At 40.1% G+C, this 27,411-nt stretch overlaps 1 protein-coding gene across 14 annotated transcripts in view; it reads left to right on the forward strand.

Annotated features, from left to right (window-relative positions):
• The first annotated feature begins 2,937 nt into the window (after positions 1–2,937).
• RAD51B (RAD51 paralog B) overlaps positions 2,938–27,411 on the forward strand; it is a 431,140-nt gene continuing 406,666 nt past the window's right edge. For 12 of the 14 annotated variants that reach the window (XR_013929636.1, XR_013929637.1, XR_013929638.1 and 9 more), the window contains exons 1-8: positions 2,938–7,482; positions 7,670–7,716; positions 9,873–9,966; positions 10,764–10,877; positions 14,062–14,178; positions 19,330–19,466; positions 22,783–22,902; positions 24,001–24,184. Coding sequence is in view for 10 of the 14 variants with exons in the window: in XM_080396524.1 (XP_080252650.1) it covers positions 9,883–9,966; positions 10,764–10,877; positions 14,062–14,178; positions 19,330–19,466; positions 22,783–22,902; positions 24,001–24,184 (756 nt within the window). In the remaining 4 variants the exon portion in view is untranslated. The remainder of the gene's footprint in view (positions 7,483–7,669; positions 7,717–9,872; positions 9,967–10,763; positions 10,878–14,061; positions 14,179–19,329; positions 19,467–22,782; positions 22,903–24,000; positions 24,185–27,411) is intronic. The other 2 variants (XM_080396529.1, XM_080396530.1) reach the window with 2 other exon arrangements.

Genomic DNA, 27,411 nt, shown 5'->3' on the forward strand with positions numbered 1-27,411 from the left:
CGCTTGTAAGCACAAGTTAGCAGTGGGGAGGAGAGACTGAGGGAATTCATGCTCATCTCAACCTTTTTTTTTTTCATTTCTTTTAAAATATGTAGTTTTGATGTTATGCGTTGACTTTGGTTGTTGACAGACTGCGTGGAAAGAGCCAATGTGTTACTCTAGGCATTTTTGGCAGATATGAAGGAAAGCTATCCAGTTAAGATCAGCAGCTAACCCACAACAAGGTTTAATCTCCAGCCAAAAGCTTAATCCAACAGAAACCAAACATCTGCCCTTCTTAGGCACTCTGGGATGGAGACAGAGGTCTTGGCTTCTGGGGTGGCTCCAGAATTGTTCTTCATCTTCTGACTCCTCCCAGATGGCAAAGCAGGGCATGTGCATTCACTCTGTGGTTTAGGTAGGAGACTGCAGTGTAGGGTGGCAGATGCCAGGCTCTCAGAATTACAGCTACAAAACCTCAAACTGAACCATACATAGATCTAGTACAAATAACAGCATCCCTCCCTTGCCCAGCAAAACCTTCTGCTACTTCTGGCCTTCCTCTCCCAGTGTCTCTTTTAACACACATCAGATTTAAGACCATTATCCCTGGAATAAGAGTGCATGCTGCTTCCCCCCCCCCCCCCCCCCCTTTTATCTCATTCCTGACCTCTGCTGCTTTTTTACTATTCTAGTCCTGGTTTATAATAGGAAATTGAAAGCTCAAAGATTTTATTCACATCTGACATTCATTTATCCTCCCAGCTTCTTTTTTACCCTGTCAGATTAAAGGCAGAAAGAAGGAAACAGCCAAAACCTTGTGTTTATGGTCCATATTTTTAATACCCAAAAACCTGATTCTGATCTTAGTCTTGCTTTGTGTAACTTCATCCATTTCACTGGCCTTATTCTGGATCCTCACCAGTGTAAGAAGGAAGTCAAGTGATGTATTTTAAGTATTTGTTTTATACATAACACTGAGAGTTAAGACAAATAAGTCTCATGCTCATCTGCCTATTGCCCACCCTCAATGACTTGTCTGTATTCCTTACCATTCAAGCCCATATATTTGAAAAGTGACTGCAGATTTAGAGTGACTCAAGTTTTACCAGTTTGGGACATCTCTACTCTGATTTTCTTCAGATGGCTCCAATTAAAAGGTATGGGAGCTGTGCACCCTTGGGGCTGAAAATATTTCAAGCTGGAAGCCCTAAAATCAAGCCAGCTCAAATCAGAGGCTTTTAAAAATCATTTGGCCTTTGTGTGTGAGTTGGTGAGTCTTCGTTGAGAGGTGATGGAAACACGCAGCTCCCAGTGGAAGCTGAATGAGAGCCAGTTGAATTAAACCTTTGGTACCATAAGGCTGTTGAGTCACACAGCCCAGGATACACCTGTCCCCACTGATGCCATGACAGCACAGCTATGATGAAAGTCAGTGATGAATGCAGGATGACTCCATCTTCTGTCAGCTCAGAGGCATCTTTCCTTATTGTGCACTTTATTTTGCAAGGCTGAGTGCTCTCTTTTCATGCCCTTTCCCTCTTGGGTGTGAAAACTCCTAAGGCTGGGGAAATATACCTTCAATGTATTGAATTGGGCTGTGATGCTTCCTGCAGATTTATAAGCCTTTATCCTAAGGACTACTGAAACAAAAGTTCAGTTACTGGGCAATTAATAGGACCCCAGTTCAGCAAAACAGCTAATCATGCATTCAGCTTCTTGCTGTACAAATGTCCTATTTTACTTCAATTGAGTATAGGTTTAATTTGCTGCATAGTTCATTTAATATAATTTGCTGTAGTGATTTAAAAAATAGCTATGACTCTGTAAAATCAATTTTTCATGGGTAGTCAACGTAGGTAAGAATAATGTGATCACAGCTATGGCATCATGCCCAAACAGTGAATGGCAAACATGCTTGCCTGGATACTCTCTATAGCAATTGAGATTGTGATAGTGGAGTTCTGGGGTGATTTTGGGATAGATTATTGCTGTGTGCTTACTCCAGTAAGATGGATAAGAAGCACCATGCTTCAAGGTATAAAATAATCACCACAGAATTAATTTGATGTCTTCTTTCCTCTGTGGGTAAATTCTTCTCTAACTACCCACTAATAAATCTCGTGTCTGTTCACCAACACTGCTAAGACACAGGGCACTACATCTCTGGTATGATCTTGTTTGAGACTGCCGAGCTCCTTGTAGGTGGTGCGTGACAGTGAGTAACATTCAGCTGTAGGGCATGAAGATGTCTCATTCTTTCAGGGCCAGGCAGAAAACTGTAAGGCACAAACACTGTGGGAGTGGAGACGTTCCTCTGCTTTCTCTGTCCAGGTTTGGTGGTTTCTTCTCTCCTCCATGCCACTCAGCCACCTTTGGAAACAGATCTGCAACATCTTCTGGGGGCGATGGTGATGATGTCTGGGGCAGCTTCCTTTGTAGTCCCAGCCACAGAGATCTCATTCATTGCTTTAAAAAGAAGTAGAATGAAAATCATGCAAGAACCACAGGCCCCAGACTAAAATGATTCATGGAATGAAATGTTCCCGGCTTTGTTGGCTTGCTGGTTTGTGTGTTTGTTGTTTGAAATAAGAGTTACTGGGCTCAGTTCAGCTGCTGGGTTATCAGAGTGATTAATCTGTAACACCACAAAGCAAAGACTTCTTTTTGAAAAAACAAGGCACTTTCACTGCCATTATTGATTTGGAACATACTCCTTGGGTGGTGAGCTGAACAAAAATAGTAACATTAGTTGTTTTTTATTTTTGACATTTTATGTGAATGAGTCCATCGGTTTTTTAGGGGCATCCCCATTTCTGGCAACTGCGCAGAGATGAGTGTCTGGGATGTACCCTTCTCTGCTGGTGTTGTCCAAGCGAAAAAGCTCATCTCTTGGTAAAGGCCACTGGCTCCTGTTGTCTCTTTTCTCCACTGAAGAACCCTGCAGATGGAGCAAGGGCTGTACCTGAAAGAAACAGATGTCCTACCGTAACTGCTAAAACCAGACACCATTAGTACTAATTTCATGGCATCTGACTGTGTGTGATGACAAGGGGTACACTTTATCTACTGGTTGCTGCGAGATGTTCAGATTTTTCTAGCCTAATTGCGGCTTCTCAATAGAGGCTGGCTGCTGCGAAGGGTCACAAGGTGACATGCTGGATGCACAAGTCCCCAGAGAACTGTGCTGATCAAAGGGGAACTAGTGAACTACTGAGTTTGCTTCCACAGCTGGTCACAGTGAAACAGATCTGCTTCATAGGACAAAAGTCTAAATATAGCTCAAGTTTCTGAGTAATAGGGTATGTGCAGTTTTTCCATACTTTACCAACAAAAATCTGTGTTGGAACCTAAGGATTACCTCAGTCAGATATTATCTGCTTTGTGCAATGCTCCTAAAGGCTTGCTGCTGTGATATTTGTCATTTCTTGTCTACCTCAGCATCCCAGGGAAAGCTGCAGGAAATTTTGTGGTGAGAGTGGCAAGACCTGGTGATTGCAGACATCACTACTGGGACAACCCCAGCACCTCAGTAAACAGAAACTCAAGACAGTCAAAAAGGGGTGCTGGTAGGGCACAGGTGAAAGGCAGGAGGGAGTCAGGTTTCGTTTATGTAGTGAAAAATTGGTTTAAAATGTACAGGTAAAGATCTGCTCTGGTAACAGCAACTCCACATTGATTATTATGCTGCTGCTCTACCCATTCATGGCCTTCTCATCTAAAGGAAATATAATGGGGAAATATAAAAAGCTGGAAGACTTGAATGAATCTGGCTGTCCCTTTAACCAGAAAAAGCTAAATGAAGTAGGAAGCTGATCTTGGAGGGTAATCTGCTTAGATGAGTACAGGCTAAAAGTGGAATAATCCCTGTGGTCTCTCATTTTGTTTGCTGTAGTTTGGGCAGATAGCAAATGCAGCTGAATTTTTCAAAGCTGTAATGTGCAGGTGGGTCTCTCCTGCCTGCAATAGCAGCAAGGTGGCTAGGCTGCTTTTCTGTAAAAAGGGTAGGCGGTACAGATGCTCTCTTTCAAAAACTCTGCATTGCTGCTGATTATTTCTGAAATGGTTTTGGGGGTGATGGAGAATTCTGAATCCACAGTGGCATGTTTGAAGAGGTAGAAAATAGAGAAATGCCTTCTGTCTGTCCTAAGAAAAAAAGCTTCTTTTTCCTGGGTGTAAATGTGTGTGGTCAGACAGGTCCTCACTAATACCTGAGGAGGATTCATTATAACTGGGTTTAATCCTTCCTGAGCAGGAGGAAGAAGGTTAGTTGCCCTGGGGAGAAGCACTTATCTGGTCCACAGACTGTTCGGAGGACTAGGGGAGGGGGAGAATCAGTCAGAATGAGAAGATGAGCTAATTTTTCACAGGTCTGTTGTTCTTCATCTGTTTATTACAGCCTATGATAACAGTGAAGCTGTGCTGAGCAGCTTGTAGAAACAACAGAAAGATCATTTCCTTTCCCTCTACCTCAATCTCTGGAGTAGATGCAGCTGGGAAATTCTCAAGTGAAGTAGCTTTGCTAAAGCTGTGCTGGTATGGACAGCGTGGAAAATAAAGCATTTTTAACCAAGCTGTAGGCCTCCTGGTGAGATCCTTTAAGTTCACTTTTTTGAGATGGGGGAACCCCAAAGGGTTGGAAGAAAATCTCCATCTCCTTCGGAGAGACAGCAATGGAGAAAATACTTCATTGGAGGTTCCTTTGTGTACTGTTACTGAGAAACCTCTTAGGACCTTAATCCCAGGAAAGCATGGGCTGGTCTATAATCGCTTTGCAGTCTCAGGAGCACATGGATGGGTTTTTTTAAAGAATGTGGTAGGCATCAAGTAGATAACCCCAAGGAATAAGAATATATTAGACTAATTAGGCACTAGTGAGCAAGCATAAGGTGGGGACTTGCTCTAAATATCTGGATTACCCTTGTGAGTCAGAGTTGTTGCTGTGTTCTCATAGAGTGAACTCTTTGGGGGAGACATTTTCCTTTCACAGGTGTAGGGGAACAATTTTAAGGCAAGAATTGATAGTTGGAAAATAGTAATAAACCTCAGGACTGTAGTCTGTATCAATGAGCTGATGCTGTTTTAGTAATTGAGTGATCTGAAATGTTCCAGAATGCAAAACTGTTATCTGAAGATGCTCACAAAAGGCTGTCTTGGGTTTGAGGAAGAAACTTTTCTGTGGATTCTGTTCCAGAAAGGAAAAAAAAAATTGCCATTATCTTGCAGAATTACTTAACTGCTGAATATTTATTTGGATAAGAACTGGTAAGTATTTCATCCTGTGCCCTTCAGACTCTGTCCCTTTTGGCTTGCCCCTTAGCAAGCCAATCACCATTCTCTCTTTCATTGTAATTGGTGTATTTGATGTTAGAGCACTTTGCTTCTACCAGACTTCATCTGTTGCTGTTATGCTTCGCCTTTCTGTAAGTCTTGCACCAGTGTTGCCAGTTTAAAGGATCTTCTTAAATTAACATGGTGAAGCTCAGTTCTTCTTAAGTACTCATGTCTCATCTTTATTAATCCCTTCTTAATATACATTCTGGGGGCTGCTAAACGCTTACACTAGAGCAGGTTTCTGCTATATCATGCCCGACACATAAGTGCATTGGGCCGGCAGTACTTACTCTGTTTACAGTCTAAATAGGTAAAACCAAAACTGAGAAGGGAAAAATACCCTATGATTAAGGGGCTTGACTGAGGTCACAGAGCAGAGCTGTTTGCAGTATCCTGATTTCCCTAGTGACTAGTGTCCTAAGTCAAACATATGGAAGCTGTGGAGCTGCCTGCCCTGTTGCTGCTTGAGAATGTTGTTGGTGACGAGGCATATGTGAACACTTCTCTGATTATCCTTATTATACAGGTATTCTGTTTTTGTAGAAGATGGGAAGGAAGCCTATTAGCCAGGAGGTGAAGAGGAAGCCCTGTTGCATTTGTGGGAGGGAAGGAAGTCATCAAGGCAATGTTACTTTTTCCTGCACCTCTGGTGGGATGGCAGGACCCCTGCTACCCCTGTACCAAGCAAATAGCAGTCCATGACAGTTATACTATGGTCATGCCCTCCTGTTTCCACTGAAACTAAACCATAGAAACAGGCGTCCTTTCCCATCCCTTAGTTTTTCTCAATTGTGACTTAACATTTTTCAAGTCAACTTTTAAAGGCCAACTACAGTAGGGGGGGGCCTTTCCTCCACTTCATCTCTTCTCTCCCTGCTCAGCTAGCTATTCACTAAAGCTTCTGTATGGGCTGCTTACTCCCTGTCCAGCTTCTTAAATACTCTGGACTTCTTTGGGCATGTAAACTCCCTTCAGGGTATGAATGAAACACTAATTTCATGGACCCTTTCCGATACTACAGTTGTTGGCCATTTCATGATAGTCTGCTTCTTACTATGTTTCTCCTGTTTGCTAGTTTGGAAAAGTGGCTTAAGTGTTCTGTATTTCACAGCTTCACTGGAGCATTTCTTTTTCAGTACAGACAAAACCCTAGCCACGCAGTTCCCAATGCATAGGCCTTCAGTAAACATCCCAGGTAATACTGGCCCATTTTCAAAATTCAGTTAGGTTGATTTCTAGAACTGTAGACTATGCAGACAATATACATATAATACTAACATCAGTACTTCTATTATAGAGTGGGAAAACTGACACTACAGATGTTAGTAAAGTCACGTCATATTTGATGACTGGTTCTCCTGCCTGTTCATTCACATCACAAGGTAAAAGCTTCTTCAGTCAGAAGGCATTTCTCCCATAGCTGGCAGCAGGCTGGGTATTTGTAAACCCTCAGTTCGAAGAGAAGAATCACCCTTCCAATATTCTTTACTAACGAATGTATGCATAGCACTCTTCATGCTGAAGACTTTAAAGTTCTGTAGGTGCTTGATGTGCAGAGGGTGGTAGGAACTTCTAGGTTTAAAGCGCAGAAGGGCTGTGAAAGGCAAGGCCCGCATAGAGGTTTCCAGGCCTGGAGCATACTTATTTACGCCGCCTCAGTAGCCTGGCCTGGAGGCCCCCACGTTAACGAGTCGGGACAAACACTGAGCACGCCCACTGAGCCCCACAGCGGCTACTCTTCCGAGGGAGCGGGTGCAGGAGGGGCGCTACCCCGGGCGGCACACCCACGGCAGAGGCAGCCCCGCAGCGTTCGCATTAGCCTACGACCGCCGGCGCCGCCATCACCGGCCGTAGAGGGTCACGCGCCCTCGCTCCTTCCCGCCCTCCCCCGGGAACCACCGCTCCCGGCATGCCCTGCGCGCCGCCGGCTCTCGCGGGTGCGGGGGGATTGGTGGGAGCGGAGCCAATCGCGACTGCAGGCCTTGCCCGGCGCCCGCGCCTCCTCGCGCCCGCCGCGGGCAGCCTTTAAAAAAGTTCTCAGGTGCGCGGGCGTTCTTTGCTCCCCGGGCGGGCGGGTCTGGCCCAGCCTGACGGGAGGCACCGGAGCCGCAGGGGTGAGGCTGGTTTACGGCGGGAGCGAAGTTTCGGGTGCCTGCGGTCCTGCCGGGGGTGAGGAGGCTGTGCTGAGCCAGGGCCCGGTTCTGGCTGCGGGTGTAGCCCCGCGTCCCGGACCGATGAGGCGGGCGGGCGCCTGAATTACCTCAGCTGGGCGGCGGGAAGGGAGCCCTGTGCCGCCGTAGTGCAGGCGCCGCCTCCCTTCAGGTGTTGGGGACCTAAGTTCGTTTTCTCATTCCAGATGAGGTGATAATGCCGGGCTCTCCTGCAGCACCCGTGTCACGTAGTGTAAGTCCGCGCCGATGTGTGTGTGTTTTTCCCCCTTACGGGTGTGCTCGCCTAGGTGCCCGCCCCGGGAGCAGAGGTGGCGCGGGCGGCCGCCGCAGGCACAGCATCGCTCCCCGGCCGCCCGGGGCCCTTGGTCAGCGGCGGCGCTGCATGGCCTACGTGCAAAACCAGAAACCACTGTAACACTTGAGGCTGAATGTGCAGTCTGTATGATAAGTGATTATTAACACAGCTGGGAACTTGAAGGATACCGAACTCTTAACATCTTTGGTTTTCCTCCTGTCTAATGAGGATTTTGTAGAGGCGACTGATGTAGTGTGAACTAACTTTAGAATAGAATTAAAGCATAACCATTATAATGTTTGTTAACCACTGTAATAATTGTAGATATCATGTACTGCCATATATTACTCATCTACCTTCGGTGTCTGTTCTGTTATCCTTTGTTGGACATCCGCCTATCTGCTGACCTTCTGTGTTAAAACCTTAGCAGAACACTCCGGCAGGAGAGGACAGATAAGGGTAAAAGAAACAATTAAGCAAAAAAGCAGATGACCAGCAAGGGCATAAATTACCTCAGACTGATAGGAACACTGCAGATGTGTAAAACCATCACATAATGAGCAAGAGGTGAAAAGTACACCATGAGGAAGACCTACGGCCTTCCTCCTAGAGACCACTGCCCACGTCTGGGAGACCCTTGCCCACAATTCTTGGAAGAATTTGCGCACGTGCGAAGGACTGATAAGCTAATTAACATACGAAGTGAGGGTAGGCGGGATTAGATAATGAATATGTATAGATATTAGTTTAATAATCATTATTTCATTGTATAAATATGGAATGATTGGCAACCTTAAACATGCACGTTTGGTGGAAGGATCCCCCGTGCATCCAGCACTGCCAATAAAGGATACTTAGTCACTAAGAAATTCTGACTTCGTTCTTTAAATCGCGACAATAAAATTTCCATCTTGTGAAGATGTGGAGGCTTGTGCATCTGCAAAAGTTGTAGCAATTTCACTTTATTTAAAAGCCTTTTTATCTTGCCTACGCTTCTGGCTATGTAAATACTAGGAATATTGCCTAAATAATATGTGTGAAACAGCCATGTGCTCAAACATACCTATAGCTTAGGAAAACACTTTATGTTTTACTGAGCTGAATGTCATCCTGTGGATTTTAGTTCAGTAGAACAGAATAACAACAACAAAAAAAGGGAGTAATGCAGATAGCTGGAGGACTAAGGCAAGGATTTGTTGTGGCAGTGTAATCTTATCTGCTATGTAAAAGTCTTAAGGCTTATCTGAAATAATAAGGTACTCTTTAGAGAGAAATCTCAATATGCGCAACTTGCTTAAGTGACCGAATATGCCACAACTGTTGCTGCCTGGTTCAGTGGTATTTTTGTTCACTTTTAGAATAAGATAGTATTTATGTTCTAATTCTCACCTTCATGTGCTTTGCTTTGGCCTCTTTTCTTTGACACTGTTGGCTACATTAAAGAACTCTTTATTAACTGTGTTTCATAAGTTGTTACACAGAACATTATGAGATGGATTTGACTGGTTTGACCATCTTGAGTCTTGCATCCTGAAATATGTTTACAGCCCTTCAGTCTTTCTGGTGTTTCCTTCCTGGGTCCTTCCTGTTCTTTCGGCATCTGTCATGAATCCTGGGTCACCATAGTGAAGTGTTGCATTCTAGGGCTAAATACTTACTGTGATTACTTTACTACCTGTGTTCAGGCATCCAAAGATAACCTTATTTCTTTCCAGTGCAGTACAGCATGAGGAGTTCTTGTTCAGTTCACCATTGATTAATTTCCAGTTTTCTTATGTCCCAGAAACGTCTGTCCTATAAACATTGCTGACTCTTCTGTTCTCACTGGCATGATCTCATACATGGCCAAATATGAAGAGTTATAATTTAACGTAACTCCTTTCAGAGTGGTATATGTGACATAGACTTATATGGGAAGTCTGTATCACATTAAATTTTATATACATACATATGTATGTCACATTAAATGTTATGTATCCATGTACACACACGTGTATGCACGCTTTCCTGTTCTTTAGCAAGGAGTGAATGTAATTGTATGCATCATTGTGTTTCAAGCATCTTTCAAAAAAGTTTTTTTGTTTGCCCTGTAGATTGGGGAGCATGGCTGCTAAGAAACTAAGAAGAGCAAGGTTGTCTCAGGAGCTGTGTGAAAGGCTGAGTCGCCATCAGATCACTACCTGTCAGGTGAAAGGGATTTTATGTTTAGGAGTTGTTTTTTGGGTTTGGAGTTTTTTTGTTTTGTTTGTGTTTTAATGCATGGACTGTTTACTTTTTTGTAGTTTAATTTACAGGGAGCTTTACTTTCTAAAAAGTAGGGGGCATTTCAAAGTCTGTTGGGCCTGATGCCTTGTAAAAATACAGCCTTAAAATGATAGATGCCTGACTAAAACATTTAAACTACCTTCATTTATAAAGAACCTGAAGATGCTTTTTCTTAGCAGGGGTGTGCAGCTACTACTTGTATGGAGTAAGACATCCATTTGAACACTTCACAAAACACCTGTATACTGCATAATCTAGTGTGTGACTGTGCTGTGATGTTATACTCGGTTATTAGTGGATTCAGCAGTACATTCTGAAGTTGTTCTTATGAATGCTTGCCTAAAGAGAGCCAAGAGGCCCTATGTATTTCAGTAGTATGCATCATAAATGCAGGATCTAGGACTGCAATCTAGCATACACAATGTATTCTGAATATTTTTCGGGTAGATAGTCTTGTGGGCAAAAAAGTGTTGTTAGAATTCCATCACACAGTTCTTGAATGTTTGGTCCTTTGACTCCCTGTCCTTTAAAATATGAATAACATTTCTTTTAATAGACTGGTATCAGAGAAACATAAAAGAGAGATAGCATAATAGTGTGTAACATGACACAGTTGGTAAACTTGTGGAATGCATACTAGTTGTGTATAAACTACATCACTTTAGTCCTCAGTCTTGATTCCTAGGGTGAGCTCTCTGAACTGTTCTATCATCTTTCAGGACTTTTTATGTCTTTCCCTCTTGGAGCTAATGAAAGTGACAGGACAGAGCTACTATGACGTGCAGAAGCTTCTTCGTAAAGTCAGCCAAGCTTGTGCTCCCAAAATGCAGACAGTAAGTATGCTTGTGTTGATTCTGTTTTTGATACAGTATCTGGGAAAAAGCTAAATAGTGTTACTCATCTTTTTACTTGGGAGGTTTTTGATGTCTCAAATTGCACAATGAAGTAGTATTTTTATTTTTAATTTAGGTCTTTGAGTCACTTTAGTTTGCTGCAGTGACTTTTATTACGCATTATAGCCTCAAGAGATTGTTGGGGCTTGCAGAATTGGTTCTGAGTGCAATAGGGAAATAGGGCATTCGCTTTTGCAATCCAGTATATAAAAATTGCTTTCAGACATAAAATTGGTGCCAGGAAGTGAAGTGATCCTGAAAATAACTTCTTCAGGACTTTTTCCATTCATGTAAGTGACCTATAGTGTGGTTTAGGCTACAGGTAGCCTAACTAGGGAGAGTGCGAGAACGAAACAGATGTTAGCTGCAATGCAGTGGCTGGATTTTGTTTTCTTTTTTGAATTCAGGTGAAAAGATGTCAAAAAATGATGTCTTTTTAGGGCGGAGAGGACATGGACAGTTCTGACCTGTATCAATGCAGCCTACTTTTTTTTTCCTGAAAAAAATAAGCCACATCAAAGTTTATTATGTGTAATTGGCATAGTAGTTGTAGCAGTAACTCTGTGCAACTTCAAATTCCCATACTGCATTAAAGTTAGTGATATGCAAATTTAATATGACTTATACTGAATGGGTTAAAAGCTAGCTAATAACTAGCTAACTACTATTTTCCATCAGTAACTGTTGATAATAAATTGAAGACAGATGGAAGTTTTAAGTAAGTTCCAGCATTTGCTTTTTCTTGCCATCCACACATCACTATCAATCAAATTTCTTTGCTGAGAAGCTTCACACATCCTGAAGTTTGTCAGAAAACAGTTGTCAAGGACTGTTAATACAGAGCCCAGTTGATAGAAGACCAGCTGTGTATGTGCATACAATACAGAGCTGTACTTCCAGAAACAGAGGCTGTTAGCTATTTTAAGGGATGTGGATTGAATCTCTGCAAACACAGGATTTCAAGTGAACTTCAGGTGAGAGTGACTGATGTAACATAATGACTGATGTAGCAAGAAGGCTTGACAATATTTTTGGGTAAAATACATAAATAATTTAGAAAATAGGAGTTATAAGTAAGGGGAAAATACTGTCTGGATATAAGATTGGAAGCACTAGCAAGAAAACTTGAGAATATGTCAAGTTATACAGTAAATTTCTGAAAAATTTGCCTCACAGTATGAAGTACAGAGCAAAGCCTACTGAGCTCATCAGAGAGGAAGTTAGGTAAGGGGTGACTTGATCACAAGTAGAAAAGGGTAATTATATTAAAAGGTCTCTAGCGTCTAGCTGAACAAGTGGCTGGAAGATAAATTAAAAAATAAATCCCTGAAATAGGAAGTAATAAAACAGTATAGAAACTAACATAAGTTATCATTGGAAGAGGTTGTCTATGCATTTGGTAATGTTTTCATTCACTTGGTCTCCTGACTAAACAATTGATTTTTTTTTTTTTTTAATTACTGGAAGACAGTCTGGTTCAACCCTGATTTTGTGGGTTAAATGCAGAAATCACTGGGTAAAATTCTAGAGTCTGTGTTAGGCAGGAAAGCTAGATTAGGATATTGTTTCCATGATCTACAGGGTTTGTTTCCAGTCTGCAGGGTTTAAGTCCTGTCAGGGGTTAAACAAAAAGTGATTAAATTAAAATATGTTGTAAATCCTTCTTCATCAGTACATGTATTCACTTGTAAAGTGAATCTGAGCATAAGTCTGGTTCCATTTGTGTGAGGTAAAATTAATTGGTTTTTGCATTGGCCTGTTTTGTGTCTTGAAAGCTATTTTTTTTGTGTATTTCTCCTCAATAGAACTGAAGAACAGAAGTCTGAATTTCAAGTATTATTCTAATGTGCTACCTGTCATAATCTAAGGAAGAACGGTAGCATAAATAAAGGAAAGTACATGCTATCTTATGTTAGCCTGCTGGTAGAACTAGCTAGGAATTTTTATGATCAACATCAGCAAATAGTGCTCACTTGTTGGCCCAACAAGGACAGACTAAACCATCTAGGATTCAATGGTGTGATTATTTACTTAGTTATTGGTGATTCATATGGTGGTGCTTCCATAGTACACCATATTCCCAGCAGACTATTTTAAGACTGGGATAAATCTGTTGCCTGCATTTCTCTTGGGCATAGAGAAATCAAGTTTTTCTGGAGTGGTCAATCATGGCAGGTTAGAGTGGTATGCTGTGACAGGGCTTTGAGAATCTCTGTTTTTGGGCCAGGAGTCTGAAACCTCTGGGAACTCGACTATACTAGAGCAAGAACCTTTAGATCTTAGACTGTTCCTTTTAAAAATCAGACTTCTGATGTTCAAGATGTTTAGAGGTTGAGGAATGTGTCAGCTTTAGCAGATGTCTACAAGGTATGAGCAAGACCTGTTTCTTTTAGAAACATCATGTTTTGCTGTTTCCAAATCAGCATTTCCATGTTGTTATTTCTTCTTTGTCTGCTTTAAATTGATTCCCCAAATGAAAATAATTCCTATGGACTAGAATTCTGATCTTGGGCCAGTTCCTCTGGTCAGTGGAGGAACTAGGAACTGCAACTGTTTTCAGTTCTGTACCTGTCCTGTCTTGACTAGTCTTCCTCGCAAAAGTGAAAAATTATGAATGGCTACAGGATCAGTTGAGGCTTGTTCAAAGACTTGGGAATCTTCATCTACCTTTCCTTTGACCCAGGTAGTTTCAAATCAGTAACAAACATTGGCCAGGGAGTTCTTGGTTTTAGGTTTCATGTGACTGTTCTGCTTTGGTCACTAACCATACATATAGTATTTACTTATTTAAAATTTGGAGTTTTACTGGATGGAAAAAAGCCTTGTTGAATAGGAGTAGAGAAAGTCTTTGACACATCATTTTCATAAAAACCAAAATATTATTAATATTGTGGTGAGGGAGATATAACAAACTGACATTTCCTCTGTGAGCTATAATTGTGAGGAAGGGTGATGAGGTAAGAGAGGACTATAGCTGAAGATAAGAATAGTTTGCTTATTGCAAGTGTTGTTATTCCAGGTTGATGAAAGTAAATGCAAGAAGTTAGCTATTTCCATTAAATAAAAAGGGGCATTTTCTGATTCATGTGCTTGTTTTTTTATGCTTTTTTCCCTCCTTTTGTAGGCTTATGAAATGAAACTAAGGAAGTCTGTCAATCCCTCTTCAGCCTTTTTATCCACCACACTGCATAGTTTGGATAAAGTCTTGCATGGTGGAATACCCTGTGGATCCCTCACAGAGGTAACTTGTTTAATATATTTTACTGCAGTTGCATATCACACTTAGATGTGCAACACACTAGTCAAAAGTCACAGATAGATTGGACTGTCTTGTGTCAGTTCTTCACAAACTGCTCCAGCGTGGGTCCCTTCCATGGGGTGCAGTCCTTCAGGAACTGACTGCTCCAGCGTGGGTCCCCTGTGGGGTCACAAGTTCTGCTAGCAAACCTGTTTCAGTGTGGTCTCCTCACTCCATGGGTCCAGAGGTCCTGCCAGCAAACCTGCTCTAGCGTGGTGTCCTCCATGGGCTGAGAGGTGCAGCCTGCCTCACCATGGTCTTCACAATGGGCTGCAGAGGAATCTCTGCTTTGGTGTCTGGAGAATCTTCTCCCCTCCTACTTCACTGACCTTGGTGCTGTCAGAGTTGTTTCTCTTCTCTCTCACTTCTCTCTTCTGCAGCTATTGTTGTGCAGAGTTTTTTCTTCCTTCTTAAATATGTTACCACAGAGCTGCTACCTCTTGTTGCTGTTGGGCTTGGCCTTGGCCAGCAGTGGGACTGTCTTGGAGCCGGCTGGCATTGGCTCTGTCAGACATTGGGGAAGCTTCTAGCAGCTTCTTACAGAAGTCACCCCTGTAGTGCCCCTGACTACCAAAACTTTGCCATGCAGTCTTACTACACTGGCTCATGGATGGTGCCCAAGACATGGATGTCACCCTTCTATAGGTCAACCGAGATAACCCAGTCTGTTTTGCCCTCCTTTCTGTGGCTTGGCAATTTTGAGTGAAAGATGGCCAAAGTGTAAAAGTTTGCATTAAAGGATCCTGCAATTTTTTTCCTAATTAAAAAATAAGTGGATGTGATCCTTTTGGGTTACAAGAGCCATGCAGTTTTGTTGTGAATATTTGTCTTTTTTCTTAATCCTAAGTGTAGCTATCATCATTCGGCTATCAGTGCAGTCTATGTTCTTGCCTGAACATCAGGCAGAAAGGCTGTGGAGCACTGACAGACTTGATCCTTGCCGATTGCCATGTTCTTGGTGTTGCTCCAGAGGGAGATCTGGGGAAAGCAGTAGCTGATGTGCTGGGACTTTTACTGGAGTTAAACTAACCTTGGAGTTCTAAGTTTTGGGCTTTTTGTTTTAATTTTTTTAATTATTATTATTTGAAAGTGAGTTCTGCAAGCAGTTCATCTCAAAACATGGATGTCAAATATCGTTTTCCTGAGATAGTGTAAAATAATGCTCTTCAAATTGTAAATACAAATGTGTGATTTTCCAGAGCTGTGTATTTTGTAATACTTCTCAGCTTGGTTGATTATCACAATACTAAATTTTATTTTTTTCCCTCAGTGCTTCCTTAGAACATTTATCTCTTTAGAAATGAGAAAATTGAGGAAGCTGTTGCTAAACTCTGTTTTAAGAATGGTCATACTATGTATGTATCAATTACCTTTAGATAGTTGAGGGAAATGACTACGTACAAAGACACGCTTAACTTTTATCTGATTGTAAATGAAGAGAACTGTGCTAAGAAAGGTGTTGCACTTCAAGTTTTCTTCTGCAAAAAATTTTTTCAATGTTAGTTTTTTTGTGTTCTAACATATTTTGGTTAAAAATAGAGACCTGCCTAATGCAGTTATCTTCAATAGACATCTCACCACCTGACTGGGATGTTAACATCTGTACAAGACATCTTGTGGGTAAGACAAGAAGTGCAAGTAGGACTTCGACCAGTAGCTTGGTCTTGGTGGCACCCTCATGCCAGATTGACAATACTGATGCGTAATAACTATTTAATCAGAAATATTATAGAGAGAACTAGGTAGATTCCAGAACAAGAGGTTAGGGGTGTTTTGAAAAAAAGTGTATTGCTTTTTATTTGCCTTTTAGGTACTAAATGTGGAAAACTATTAGGGCATGTATTAAGGGTTTCTCAGCAAATGTAAAGACAGAGAACAATTAACTATGCAGAAACAGTTTCTCATTTAAAGCCTGGTTCTGGGGATTTTAAAAAGCATTCTTGCAAGAGTCATGAAGTCTAAAGTAGTTTCAAAAGTTGCCAGCACTGCAAGTATTCTTTAGCACGATTACTAGATGAAATTTTAGTAGAAAGCACTATCAAGTGTCTGCTGCTGCTTTGATGCTGTACTGCAGCTTGCAAACGCATTCAGGTCATGTTCTTTTTGGATTTAGGTGATTTTGGAGCTTAATGATTTTAATTTGCTTATTTGCAACTTACTGAAGCATAGCTGACCAGCAGACTGCCCTTCGGTAATTTTGTTATTAGGCAAATATTCTAAGTCTGAAAGAAGTTCTCTTCAAAAGTATGTTGTGTGCGCCTGACTGATGTGGCTAAATCATCATCTTGTTACTTTACCCAGCAGTAAGGTTGGTTCAAAACCTGGAATTTGAGTACATGAGCCACAGAGTTAAGACTTGTGGTGGTATCTTCTACAGCCAAAGCTGCTTGCTTTTTGAGTGCCAGAGGGATTTGATTTGTGTTACACTGTCTTGGACATTTTTTCCCAAACCACTATTTAGGTTTTAAGTTGGAAATTAAATCATAGCTGAAATTTTGTGGTCAGATGTTAGAGCTTTTGGCCAACTTCTCTGAGGAAAAATTAAAGTAATGACTTTGTGAATGTTGAAGAGTTTAATCCCCTGGTAGCTGAAGGAGAATTAGCTCCTTGTGACTTCATCCAGACCCTACAGATGTGCCAGAGAAAATAATATATAGCTTACTGAAAAATAAAAGTATATTTTATTAGGCAGAGATAACTGAAAACTTGTTTTAATCTTCACATTTCTATCTGGGTGGAATTGATTTTTTTCTTTATTTTTCCAGAGTAAATTTAGAGTAAAACAAACTAAGCAAACTTTTTGCAGGCATTCTATTTAAATTATATTAAAGGAATTTTTAGTGGTTTTTTTTAGCTGAGATTGTATTGGTCAAAACACTTGCTGAACCAGTGGTAACTACAATAAAATGCAGTAGCTCTTCAGAATTCTTCACTGTGGGTTATTTAAAATCCCATTTTAATGCCCTTTAAAGGAATGCTGATAAAAGATGAAGTATTGTTATCTTTGAGAATAGAAATACTCCATCGGATTGCTTCCTTGTACCAGCTTGTACTGTAGAATTCTCTGTCGTTCTCTGATGTGATGCTCATAAGCTCAGACATTTTTACAATATCTCTGCTGAATTAGCTCCTGCGTCAGCCACTGAAGTAAATCTCGATTCAAGTGCATCTCCGAGGCAAGGCTGAAACTACAAATGTTTTTATGAGGTCTCCTCACAGTTGTCCAAACATTTTAATTTAACTGGATTGATGCCCTTACCTCATTCAATTCAAGTCTTCCTTTTAACTAGAAACAGCTGGTGAGATTCCTTGGCTGTCAGAGTCTAAGGAACCTGTATTGCCTGTGCAATTTTTATACGTGTTTTGGGTTCATATTAAAATCTGGCAGCTATTGTTGATACTATATTTTGTAATTTAAGTACACTGAATGGAGGACAGATAACTGCATAAATAATGATTGATTCCTGATCTGTAATTCACTAAATGCAGTGTGTGCTTTTAAACAAAAATCATCTACTGCTTCTCTTGCAGTAAATCTTCAAGCAGATTGACTAATACGGCCTCGTTTAAAGACAAAAGTGATTAAAGGGATTTTAACCGACTGTCAACAGTAGCTAATGTGTAACTAGTTTATGCAGTCCCTCCGAGTTTCCCGGTAAATTTTCTGTGCTTCAAGTCATGCTGCTGCTTCTTAAAACAAAACCATTAAAATACTGTAGTATCCTGTGGTGAAAAGAGTGTTTGCACTTAAGCTATTGTGCATTTCGGCTCAAAAATCAGTTTGATTTTGAGTGTCTGTCTGTTGTAAGGTTTCTTTTTTAATTTAAAACAACAGTTCTGAATTTAAGCCTTTGTTTTGGCAGTACTAGGTGTTTTGTGGAGGTGTGCTTCATTTTGCAGTTTAACTTCCATGGAGAGGCTTACTTTTATCTTGCATTATTATTTAGTTCCCACTAGCATCAGAATTAACGCATCATTCTGTTTTTAGTGCCTCAAGTCACTTCAACTTTGTATTTGCTGTTTTTCTTAGTATTAAAATGTCATCATATCCCTTCCCAGAAGCAGTGACAATGTGATACTGTATTTAAAGACCCACTGTAGTGGTCGTGAATGTATCTGAACACACAGCCCAACATCCATTTAGAATCTATGCAAGATTTGCAGTGGATAAAGAACAGCATACTAGCATCTCTAGTGGAAAAATCTTATTCTCGGAAACTGGGGAATCTCATCAGGTGATATATTATTTTGATCTTTGCGGTTTTTCTCTTGGATCAAAATCATACTGGAACAATTTCACACAAGTTGAGTGTGTTCTTTGAATATTGCTCAACTGCAGTAGGCTTTCAGTAAGTGCAAGTGAAAGCATAAAATTGCTGAGCTGGTCTGGATCACTAAATGGTGTTCATGTTGAAATATGGTAATAGGGAGTTAACACCAATGACAGAACACATGCTGCATAGCAGAGTGTGGTCTCTGGGGCAGATAAAATCTGTCTTTTATATATATATATATATATATATATGTGGTTCATATTGAACATTCAGTCCTTATAGGATGCAAGTGATTATCCTTGTGATTTCCTAGGGAGACCAGGTTGTAACCAAGGTAATGAGGATTCCTAAGCAGTCATTTACATCTGTGAGCTCATTAGCTTTGGACTTTGTTTTCAGCTCTAAAGGCCATTGATGTCATCTGAATGTCAACTGTGAATCTTAGAATTCTGCTTTGTTCTAGAAGGTAGCACAGAGGAGAAGATGGAAGAGAGCTAGTTGTGTCTCTAGGGAAGATCTTGTAAGAGGAGGGGGAGAGTAGGGGACCTCAAGTACGAGAGGTAATAAAGGATGTCAAAGAAATAAAGTATGACCATAATGCTGTGGCTGAAAAACAAATGTTTATTCTTCAGTGTATGAGTTTACAAGGCGCAGATCCAAGAGCAACTCCCAAGTTGCTCTTTGTGGGCTGTCTTCTCTGTTGGTAGCTGGAAGAGCAGAATTTGAGGAGTTCTGGCTGGTAGGTCTTAGTTAAAGGTAGAATTAGGGTGAAATGAATGTGACATCTGTTGTTTATGTTACTAATCCTTTTTTCTTCCAGATAACTAGCCCACCAGGTTGTGGCAAAACTCAATTTTGCATTATGGTGAGTGTTCTGGCTACACTGCCTGTAAGCATGGGAGGACTAGATGGGACTGTTATATACATTGATACAGAGTCTGCATTCAGTGCTGAAAGGTAAGATGCAAATTTCTAAAATACACACTTGCAACTTCTTTAGCACCTTTTATCTTGGAGCTTTCACTTATTTTCTGAGCAATAATTAAGTACTTATGAAGTAAATACCTATTGTTAGCAAACATTCATCTAATACATGCAGTTATTCCAAAGATGATTAATTTCATGAACGGCTTGCTTACCTTCCTAATTTGTATGATGTTGCAGATTTCAGTTGTGGTATGACGAGGTGGGTGGTGTGCTCTGTAATTTGTAAATGATCTTAACACTCCTGTACTTAAAATCTTTCTTTGCAGTTTAGTTTGTGGAGCTAGCAAGAGGGTTTTGAGGATGCAAAGGCTCGGCATATTAAGTGCAAAAGAAATGGTGGTTCTCCTGTGAACAGTAGGACTGACATGGCCAGTTTGCCTTTTTTATCCTGTTTCTGCTGAGTGGGGCCCCCTGCGCTTCTGATTTCCTTCTGCAGTAACTTCACATCTCTCCTATGTATGCAGTACTATATTCCCTTGCCTCTGTAACGTATCTGGTTCTTCTAGTATCTCCTGCTTTGCCCATGTGACCAAAACTGCCCAGCTGTGCACTTATGGTTATCTTCTAACTGCTGAATGGAGAGGAGATGCTATATGCTGTATCGGCTTGAGAGTTACTGTTGTGTGCTGTTGGTTACCACTCTTCCCATGTTAACTGCCTGATAAACTGTTGAAATAATTCTGCAGTATTTCATTAAATGTAGCTCTGATTTACGTTACTTTAGCTACAAACTTTTCTAAACCTTGAGGATTTGATGTTTTTGAGGTGTCTATTCCTTTATCACTGGTGTTGTTTTTTTTTTTAATTATTGAGTTCAAAAGTTATTAAGGGTCTGTGGGAGGACAAGTAGTACAGTAGTCTCATCCTTGCTTGTGTGGAAAAATGGGCAGAAAGAGTTTCATTGAAATAATATATAGATTTCAGATGACTTGGTAGTTATACCCATAGCCTGAATCTGGAGTATCAAAGCAAATGTATTTGCATTGCTTTATCATTTAAAGTTATCATGGATGAGAAGGTAGAGGTTCTAACCCTGGTTTTGTCAGGTTAATTTCACACAAGTTTGAATTACTTTAAATTGGAAGTGTAATACATCAAAGAAAAAAGCTTCAAGCAATGGCTCTGTAAAATATGGTGTTCCCTTCTCACATACTTCATTTTAATTTCAGGTCCCTGAAATGTAGGTAGGCCCTACCCTGTTTTACTAATGGGTAATAAGACTTGTTGCTTAGGAGCAGTTGCTAAAGGAAAATAGGTGAACATGTAAATGAAACTGCTGAAAATAGAGTAGGATGTAGGAAGGAAATGTGGTGAAAATATATATCGTTACTAAGGATGAAAATCTTTATATATTAAATAATATTTAATATTGCTCAGTTGGAAATGATGGCTAAACACAATTTCAGGAGACAAGCTTTATCTTACGCTTTCTGTGTTGCAACCTCTATGGACCAGCACAAGCAGAGTGAGGGGAGTGCTGCTCCCCTTTTACTTGGAACATGTTAGACTACATCTAGATCCTGTGTCCAGTTTTGGGCTGTTGGTATGCAACAAACGTGACAGACTACAGGAAGCTTCAGCAGCGTACTGCCAACATGGCTGGGGGCTGGAGCACTTGCTCTTTGTGGGGAGACTGAGGGCTTGAACCAGCATAGCGCTCTGTGCAATTTGGGTTTTAATGAAAGGGGCCTAAGTAAAAAACATCAAGGTAACCAGTAAGTTGTGCCCACAGGTATCATCCACTAGATGCCGCTCTTCTCAAGCTATAGACGGTGGGATAGGCCTGCTTATAATACAAACAATTACGTATTTTCTGTTCTTAAAAAAATAAAATCTTCATTGTAGAAAAAAATGTAAGTGTTCAGATTGTAACTATGAGTTTCTAAGTTAAATTCCTTGATCATCTATTTAAGGACCTAGATAAAGTTGCCTTGTATTCAGAGGGATGGAAGTTCTTCCCACTGATTTTCAAAGAGTTTGCAGGCAGGCAGCATTTCTAAAACTTATGCCATTATACCATTTAGTGTCCTCAACGATTTTATATATAAAATCTCGTGTAACTGAAAATGGTGGCCTCTTATCAGTAAACTGTTTAGTTTTACATCTGTGTGAGAGGTTTTTTGCAAAGTGTAGTTTCTGGATATAAAAGTATTTAGACAACAAATAATAAATAGCCAACTTCCTTTGACTTCTTTTGGTGTTATCACCAGTTATCTGATATAGTTCCTTAGTCTATTCTGATAATAAACAGTCGTATGCTTAACAACTGTAATTTGAAGGGTCATGAATTTGCTAAATAAGGTAATGGAGAACATTTAATCATAGAATCCCACATTCAGTTCTATCGCTGAAGCAGCCAGTTAAACTGCTTAGTCATTTCATTATATTAAGTCATGCCAATTGTATCCGTGCTATCTGACTGGATGGATGTTCAATTGTAGCAGCTTGGCAGCTGGAGCCTCAGTCATTTTGTGACACAGTGCTGTTTTTTCTTTTTTCTTTTTTTTTTTTTTTCTGTGTTCTAGGAAGTATGTTTTCTTAATATTTTATAAACCCTTTTTACAAAGAGGTAACTGGCACAACGGAAATTGTTTCAGTGAAAAAGCCTCCCATCCAAATGACCTTGTTCTTGCTTTAAGGAGAAATTATTTGTGAAAAGATTTTCACTTTAGCAGGCATACTTTCCATGCATGAACTGCTTGTACTTGTTCAACTGCAAGTACTTATACTAGGCTCTGTTCTTTGCAGTCCTGCTTCCACATTGGTTGGATCTTGTAATGGATCTTCTGTTTATCAGCTTGTTAAATTTCTGTGGTGACACAAGGTCCACTTTATGATTTCACTGCAAGATAAAGGCGGAAGTAAAGATGGTTTGAGTTGGAGAGTACATTTGTTTTAATGAAAACTATATTTAGATATAACTAAAATAGGAGAATGTTTGGCCATTCAGTGGAACCTGTTGTACAAAACTTGAAGAACTTTGCATTGAGTAACTATAAACTTGCAGTTTCTTTCTACAGGAGATAGGTGGTTTCTTTGCATACAGTACAGGCTCATGTGTACTGCTGACTCTAGCATCACTGGGAAGAGAATGTAACTGTTCTGACTTTCCAGTATTTCAGTCTAACTGCTAAAGTATGTTTACCCTTTGAAGAAGATTTCCAGTATAACTTGGTATCTGCTTATCGTTCAGAGTTTTGTTTGTGAATACTTGAGGCCTTATTATCCCACATTATTCCATTTGCAGTGTTATGCTTTCTGTTGTGTGTTTTTTTTTTTTTGATAGGTTGATTGAGATAGCAGGAAACAGATTCCCTACTTACTTTGACTCAGATGAAAAGCTGTTCTGCATGACACGTAGCATTCACCTGTATCGAGAGCTGACCTGTGGCAGTGTACTGAAGAGGTATTCTTTTCCAGAGTTTAAAAAAAACCCCAAACATAAAGACCATTTTGAGTGGATTGTCTATAATGATATTTGTTTTATATCAAAGATTTATGAAGAGTAATCAATTTATTTAAGGGCTTTTCATGTTGATAACAGCATGATCTCCAACAAAGTAAAATTGCTACAGGAAAACTGACATGCCTTTTCTCCTTTCATAGCATGTGACTAATTCAGTTGATGTTTTCTAATGTCAAATAGCCAATTTCTATATGACCTGATCCCTGTAAGCCTTTAAAGGGGAGTGTTCAGATGATAGGTCTTCTCTTGGGTTGTAGAGAGACTCTAGTATGAGAATTATGTTTTCCATGAAATAGGAGTTTGCTCCTTCAAAGCACAGTTTACTTCCAGGAAGACTGGGACCCCTCCAGCAGTGGGAGGGAGGAATCATGTAACATTCATCAGCCTGAATGCTGTTGTTGGTAGTATTGTATGGTCACATTGTTACCTTATGTTAATTTGTGAACGCATTTTACAATGAAAATGAGTTGTTATATTTTGGCATCATGTTGTGCATTTTAGGTTAGTGGGAGAGTTATTCTAAGAATAGTTTGTTCTTCTACTGCAGCTTTATCAGAGAACAGCTACTAGCATGTTATCAACAGATTAGGTTTGGTGTACTGTCTTTGGAGGTATACGGAAATAGATTTGAGGTTCTGCATATATAGACACCAAAGGTTCTGGTGTTGGCAATAGGATGCTGCTACTGTGAGCAAAAAGGCACTGTTTCAGTGTCCACTTAACTTGCTGTCAGCCATTCAGGGTTGTCCAGCACAGCTTTGCTAACTAGTGGTTCTTCTAAACCTCTCTTTGGGAGAGGTCCTGCCTTCGGTTGTGTGGCCCACCGCAGCCTCAGTTTACTGTCAAAATCTCTTCAATACATGTAGATGTTGGTGTAGGTGGTATGTGAGGTGGAAAAAGAGGGGCTGACTTTCAGCTTATTAAAGTAAATCTTTTATTTAAACAATTTCAGGGTTATAAAATGGTTCTATTGTGTAAATAATGTTATCAGTGACTGGTTTTTTTGTGGTTTTTTTTTTTACTTTTTTTCTTTTTTAGGATTATGTCTTTGGAAGAAGAAATTATTTCAAAGAAAGTTAAACTCATAGTAACTGACTCTGTTGCTTCAGTTGTCAGAAAGGAGTTTGACACAAGACTTCAAGGCAACCTGGCAGAGAGAAGTAACTTTTTGGCTAGAGGAGCATCAGTGTTGAAGTATTTGGCAGAGGAATTCTCAATACCAGTAAGCTCTTCCTCCTTACTTAAGTTTTTGCCTCACAGTATCAAGTAATAAAATCTGAGAAGAATGAAAATGATGGGAAGATGAAAACTGGAAAAGGCTTCCAGCAGGAATCTTCAAGCAGGTACCAGGTGGAAAATTGTTGGGGAATGGGGGAACAGTAACTGTTCTGTGTTGCGTTTTTGTGGTTTTGTTTAGCTTTTTGTTGATTGGTTTGTTTGCTTGTTTCTTAATTTTAGGTAGGACTTAAAATAATGGTTTACAGAGTTCTTCAGCTGTATTTCAGTGCTTTGTTTTCTGTTTTTTTTCTTAAATTTTGTATTTTATTTTGCTACCATTAGGCTTACACTGATGTTTCCCTCCTAATGCAATATTTACTATTAGCTAGTGTGTACTCTGACTAGGTGAAGATCTTTTTCTGTCTGTATCCCTTCTATATAAGTTTATAGAATCTCAAAAGGCCTTATGCTCTGGAACCCTGTAAATTCCTTTTGTGACTTATAATGTAGGTGAATTAATGCAGAAAGGAAGGTAACAGCTCAGCAAATCCTTGTCTGTGGACTTGTCCATAAAATATAAAGGAAGACATGGACATTTAGTGCAGGGACTGGGTGGAACTGATAGTGCTTTAGAAGGGTGTGTGTGTGGTGTGGGGTGTGCGTGCATGTGGGGGTGTGTGTGTGTGTTCCTTCATATACAATCCACGGAGGATCACATCTACTCAAAAGATATCATTTAGACTCAACTCCAGGAAGTATTTGCTAGTATGGGTAACCTACTCATCACTCCAGTGTAAGAGACAAACTGGCAAGAACTTGAGTAAAACTCATGAGGTATTTTCCCTCAGATGCTCCTGAGATCACAACATACTGGAAATATACATGTCAGAGGTGGGAACTCACTGACTTAAGAGGAATGGATTTCCTTCTGATATGTAATTTCTAAAGACTTGTGATGGAGAAGATTAAACCATCTGTAAGTGTCTTTAAAGTTCAGGTACAAAATATAACGTCCTAGTTAGTGCACCCAATAATATTTACAGTGCTTTAAAAAGCCAGGAAAGAATTTGTGTAAGTATGTACATTCACATATTTTGGTAAAAAATTATGCAGCCCTTTGAAAAATGGGAGAAGTTTTATGGAAAGATACTATTCCTCTCTATTTTCTTTAGACATTCCTGGCTCCCTGCTCCACCTTAATTAAAATGGTGAAGCTGAGTTGGATTGGAGCCTTAGGCAGTTCAGGCTACTGCCCAGCATAAGGACAACAGTATTGATATTCACAAAAGTCTTAGAGTTAAGACAGTATGGAGTAGCCTAAGATTCTGATCCTAATTCATCTTATGTAGTGAGAAAATAAAGCTTGAATATTTAAAGGTTCCCATTGTGCTAAAGCTAACATGTTCGCTTTGAGGTCTTTGTGATATATGGTGTGCTGGTCTTTCCCTGTTTCTCACTGTGAACACTTTGGTAAGGAGTTCTGGGATTTTGGGCAGGAACTTACGCTCTGGTCACAGCTCTGTCTTTTTGAATTGGGCCATGAGATACCTTACTTTTTATATTGAATCTATAAAGACCTGTGAAATTACATGTAAATACACAGATAGAAAGTTTGTATATTTTTAAAGCATCTATTGATCAGATTTATCAATTTATTCAATGGAAATTAACTATTTCCATTTACCATCCTGTTTAACACACATTGCTTTGTTGGTTCTGGAGTATTTTAAAGTTTTGTTAAATTTTATGTTAAATATTACAAAACAAACTGTAGTAATATCTATTAGTTAAGAATTCTAGGTGGGCCTTGGGTAGAGATTTGGGTTCTTGCAAACATGGTTCTCTAGGCAAGTCTGTGTATGAGTAACATGCAAAATACAACATCAGAGCGTGTTGTGCATCTGCAGGTGTTGGTGCATACTGGAGATGAAGTCTGCTGTTGCATGCATTGCATTGACCTCTGCTACTGGAGGTTACAGAGCATCCAAGGTTCTCATTGTAACTAACTGTGGTGGAATTATTTCAGATGTTTTTACTTACCTAGAAAATCATATAATCCTTTAAGTTGGAACAGACCTTTAAGATCATCAAGTCCAACCGTTAAGCTAGCACTGCCAAGCTAGCACTAAACCATGTCCCAAAGCATGACATCTACACATCTTTTAAACACCTCCAGGGATGGCGACTCAAACCGCTTCCCCGGGCAGCCTTGTTCCTATGCTTTACAACCATTTCAGTGAAGAAATTTTTCCTAATATCCAATCTAAACCTAAATCATACATATAAATTTGGGGCTAAAAGAACATCGGTAAGGTTGCAAAGTGTTTTAGACCATTAATAAACGGGACACATGAAAAAACGTGTAACATTTCATGGCAGAATCAGTGCAACTGAATACTGAATTGGGCAGCAAGTAGAGGGACTCAGTCTGAGACTCTGAAAAAGATTTGGAGTTGATGACTGATAAGAGTTGAACTTGAAGTCAATCCTTTTGGCTGTAGTTAAAATGTCTGGTGAAAAACTTTTGAGTAGTTGAGCAACAGAAATTGAAAAAAGGAGGTTGTGTGTTACCTATTTAGGTGTAACTGTTACTGGAGCAGTACTTCTGTTGTTAATAGTCCAGGAAGGATGGTGAAAAACCAGCTTCCAGAGAATAACCTTGAAAATGACTGGTAGAAGGGGAGAGCAGTCTTAGTAATTAAGATATAAGGTGCTTGCTTTGTTCAGCTTAGCTAAGGAAGTGTGAAGAGTTTCTTCATTAGTCAAAATGTACCTACTTGAGGAAGAGGTATTTGATAAAAGCAACCTTCTTGTCGGCTGACAAAGATATATCACAGTTCTGTGGTTGGAAGCTGAATTAAGCAAGTTCAGACTTCAAGTAAGGGGTGTGTTGTTACTGGACTAAGTAATCATTGGAATGTATTACCAAACATAGCTTCTTGTCACTGAGTATTTTTAAATGGGCTCCACCCCCCCCGCCCCCCACCCCCCCTTTCCTAAAAAGGAAGTGGGTTCAAATAGGATTAAATTTGGGGAAACCCTGTGCTACCATGTTATGCTGGAGTTCAAATGAGTTTAACACAGTTCTTTATGTTGGTATTACAAACTCTCTAGTTTTTTTTTGCATGGTCATGGGGTCAGGATATTGAGTTTGATGTATGAAAGTAACTAACATTCATAGCTTTTACCAAACTCAAGGGGAGCTGTTTCAAACACAAGTAGCTTTATATA

Source organism: Falco punctatus (genome assembly GCF_963210335.1).
Source record: "Falco punctatus genome assembly, chromosome: 7".
Classification (NCBI taxonomy): Eukaryota; Metazoa; Chordata; class Aves; order Falconiformes; family Falconidae; genus Falco; species Falco punctatus.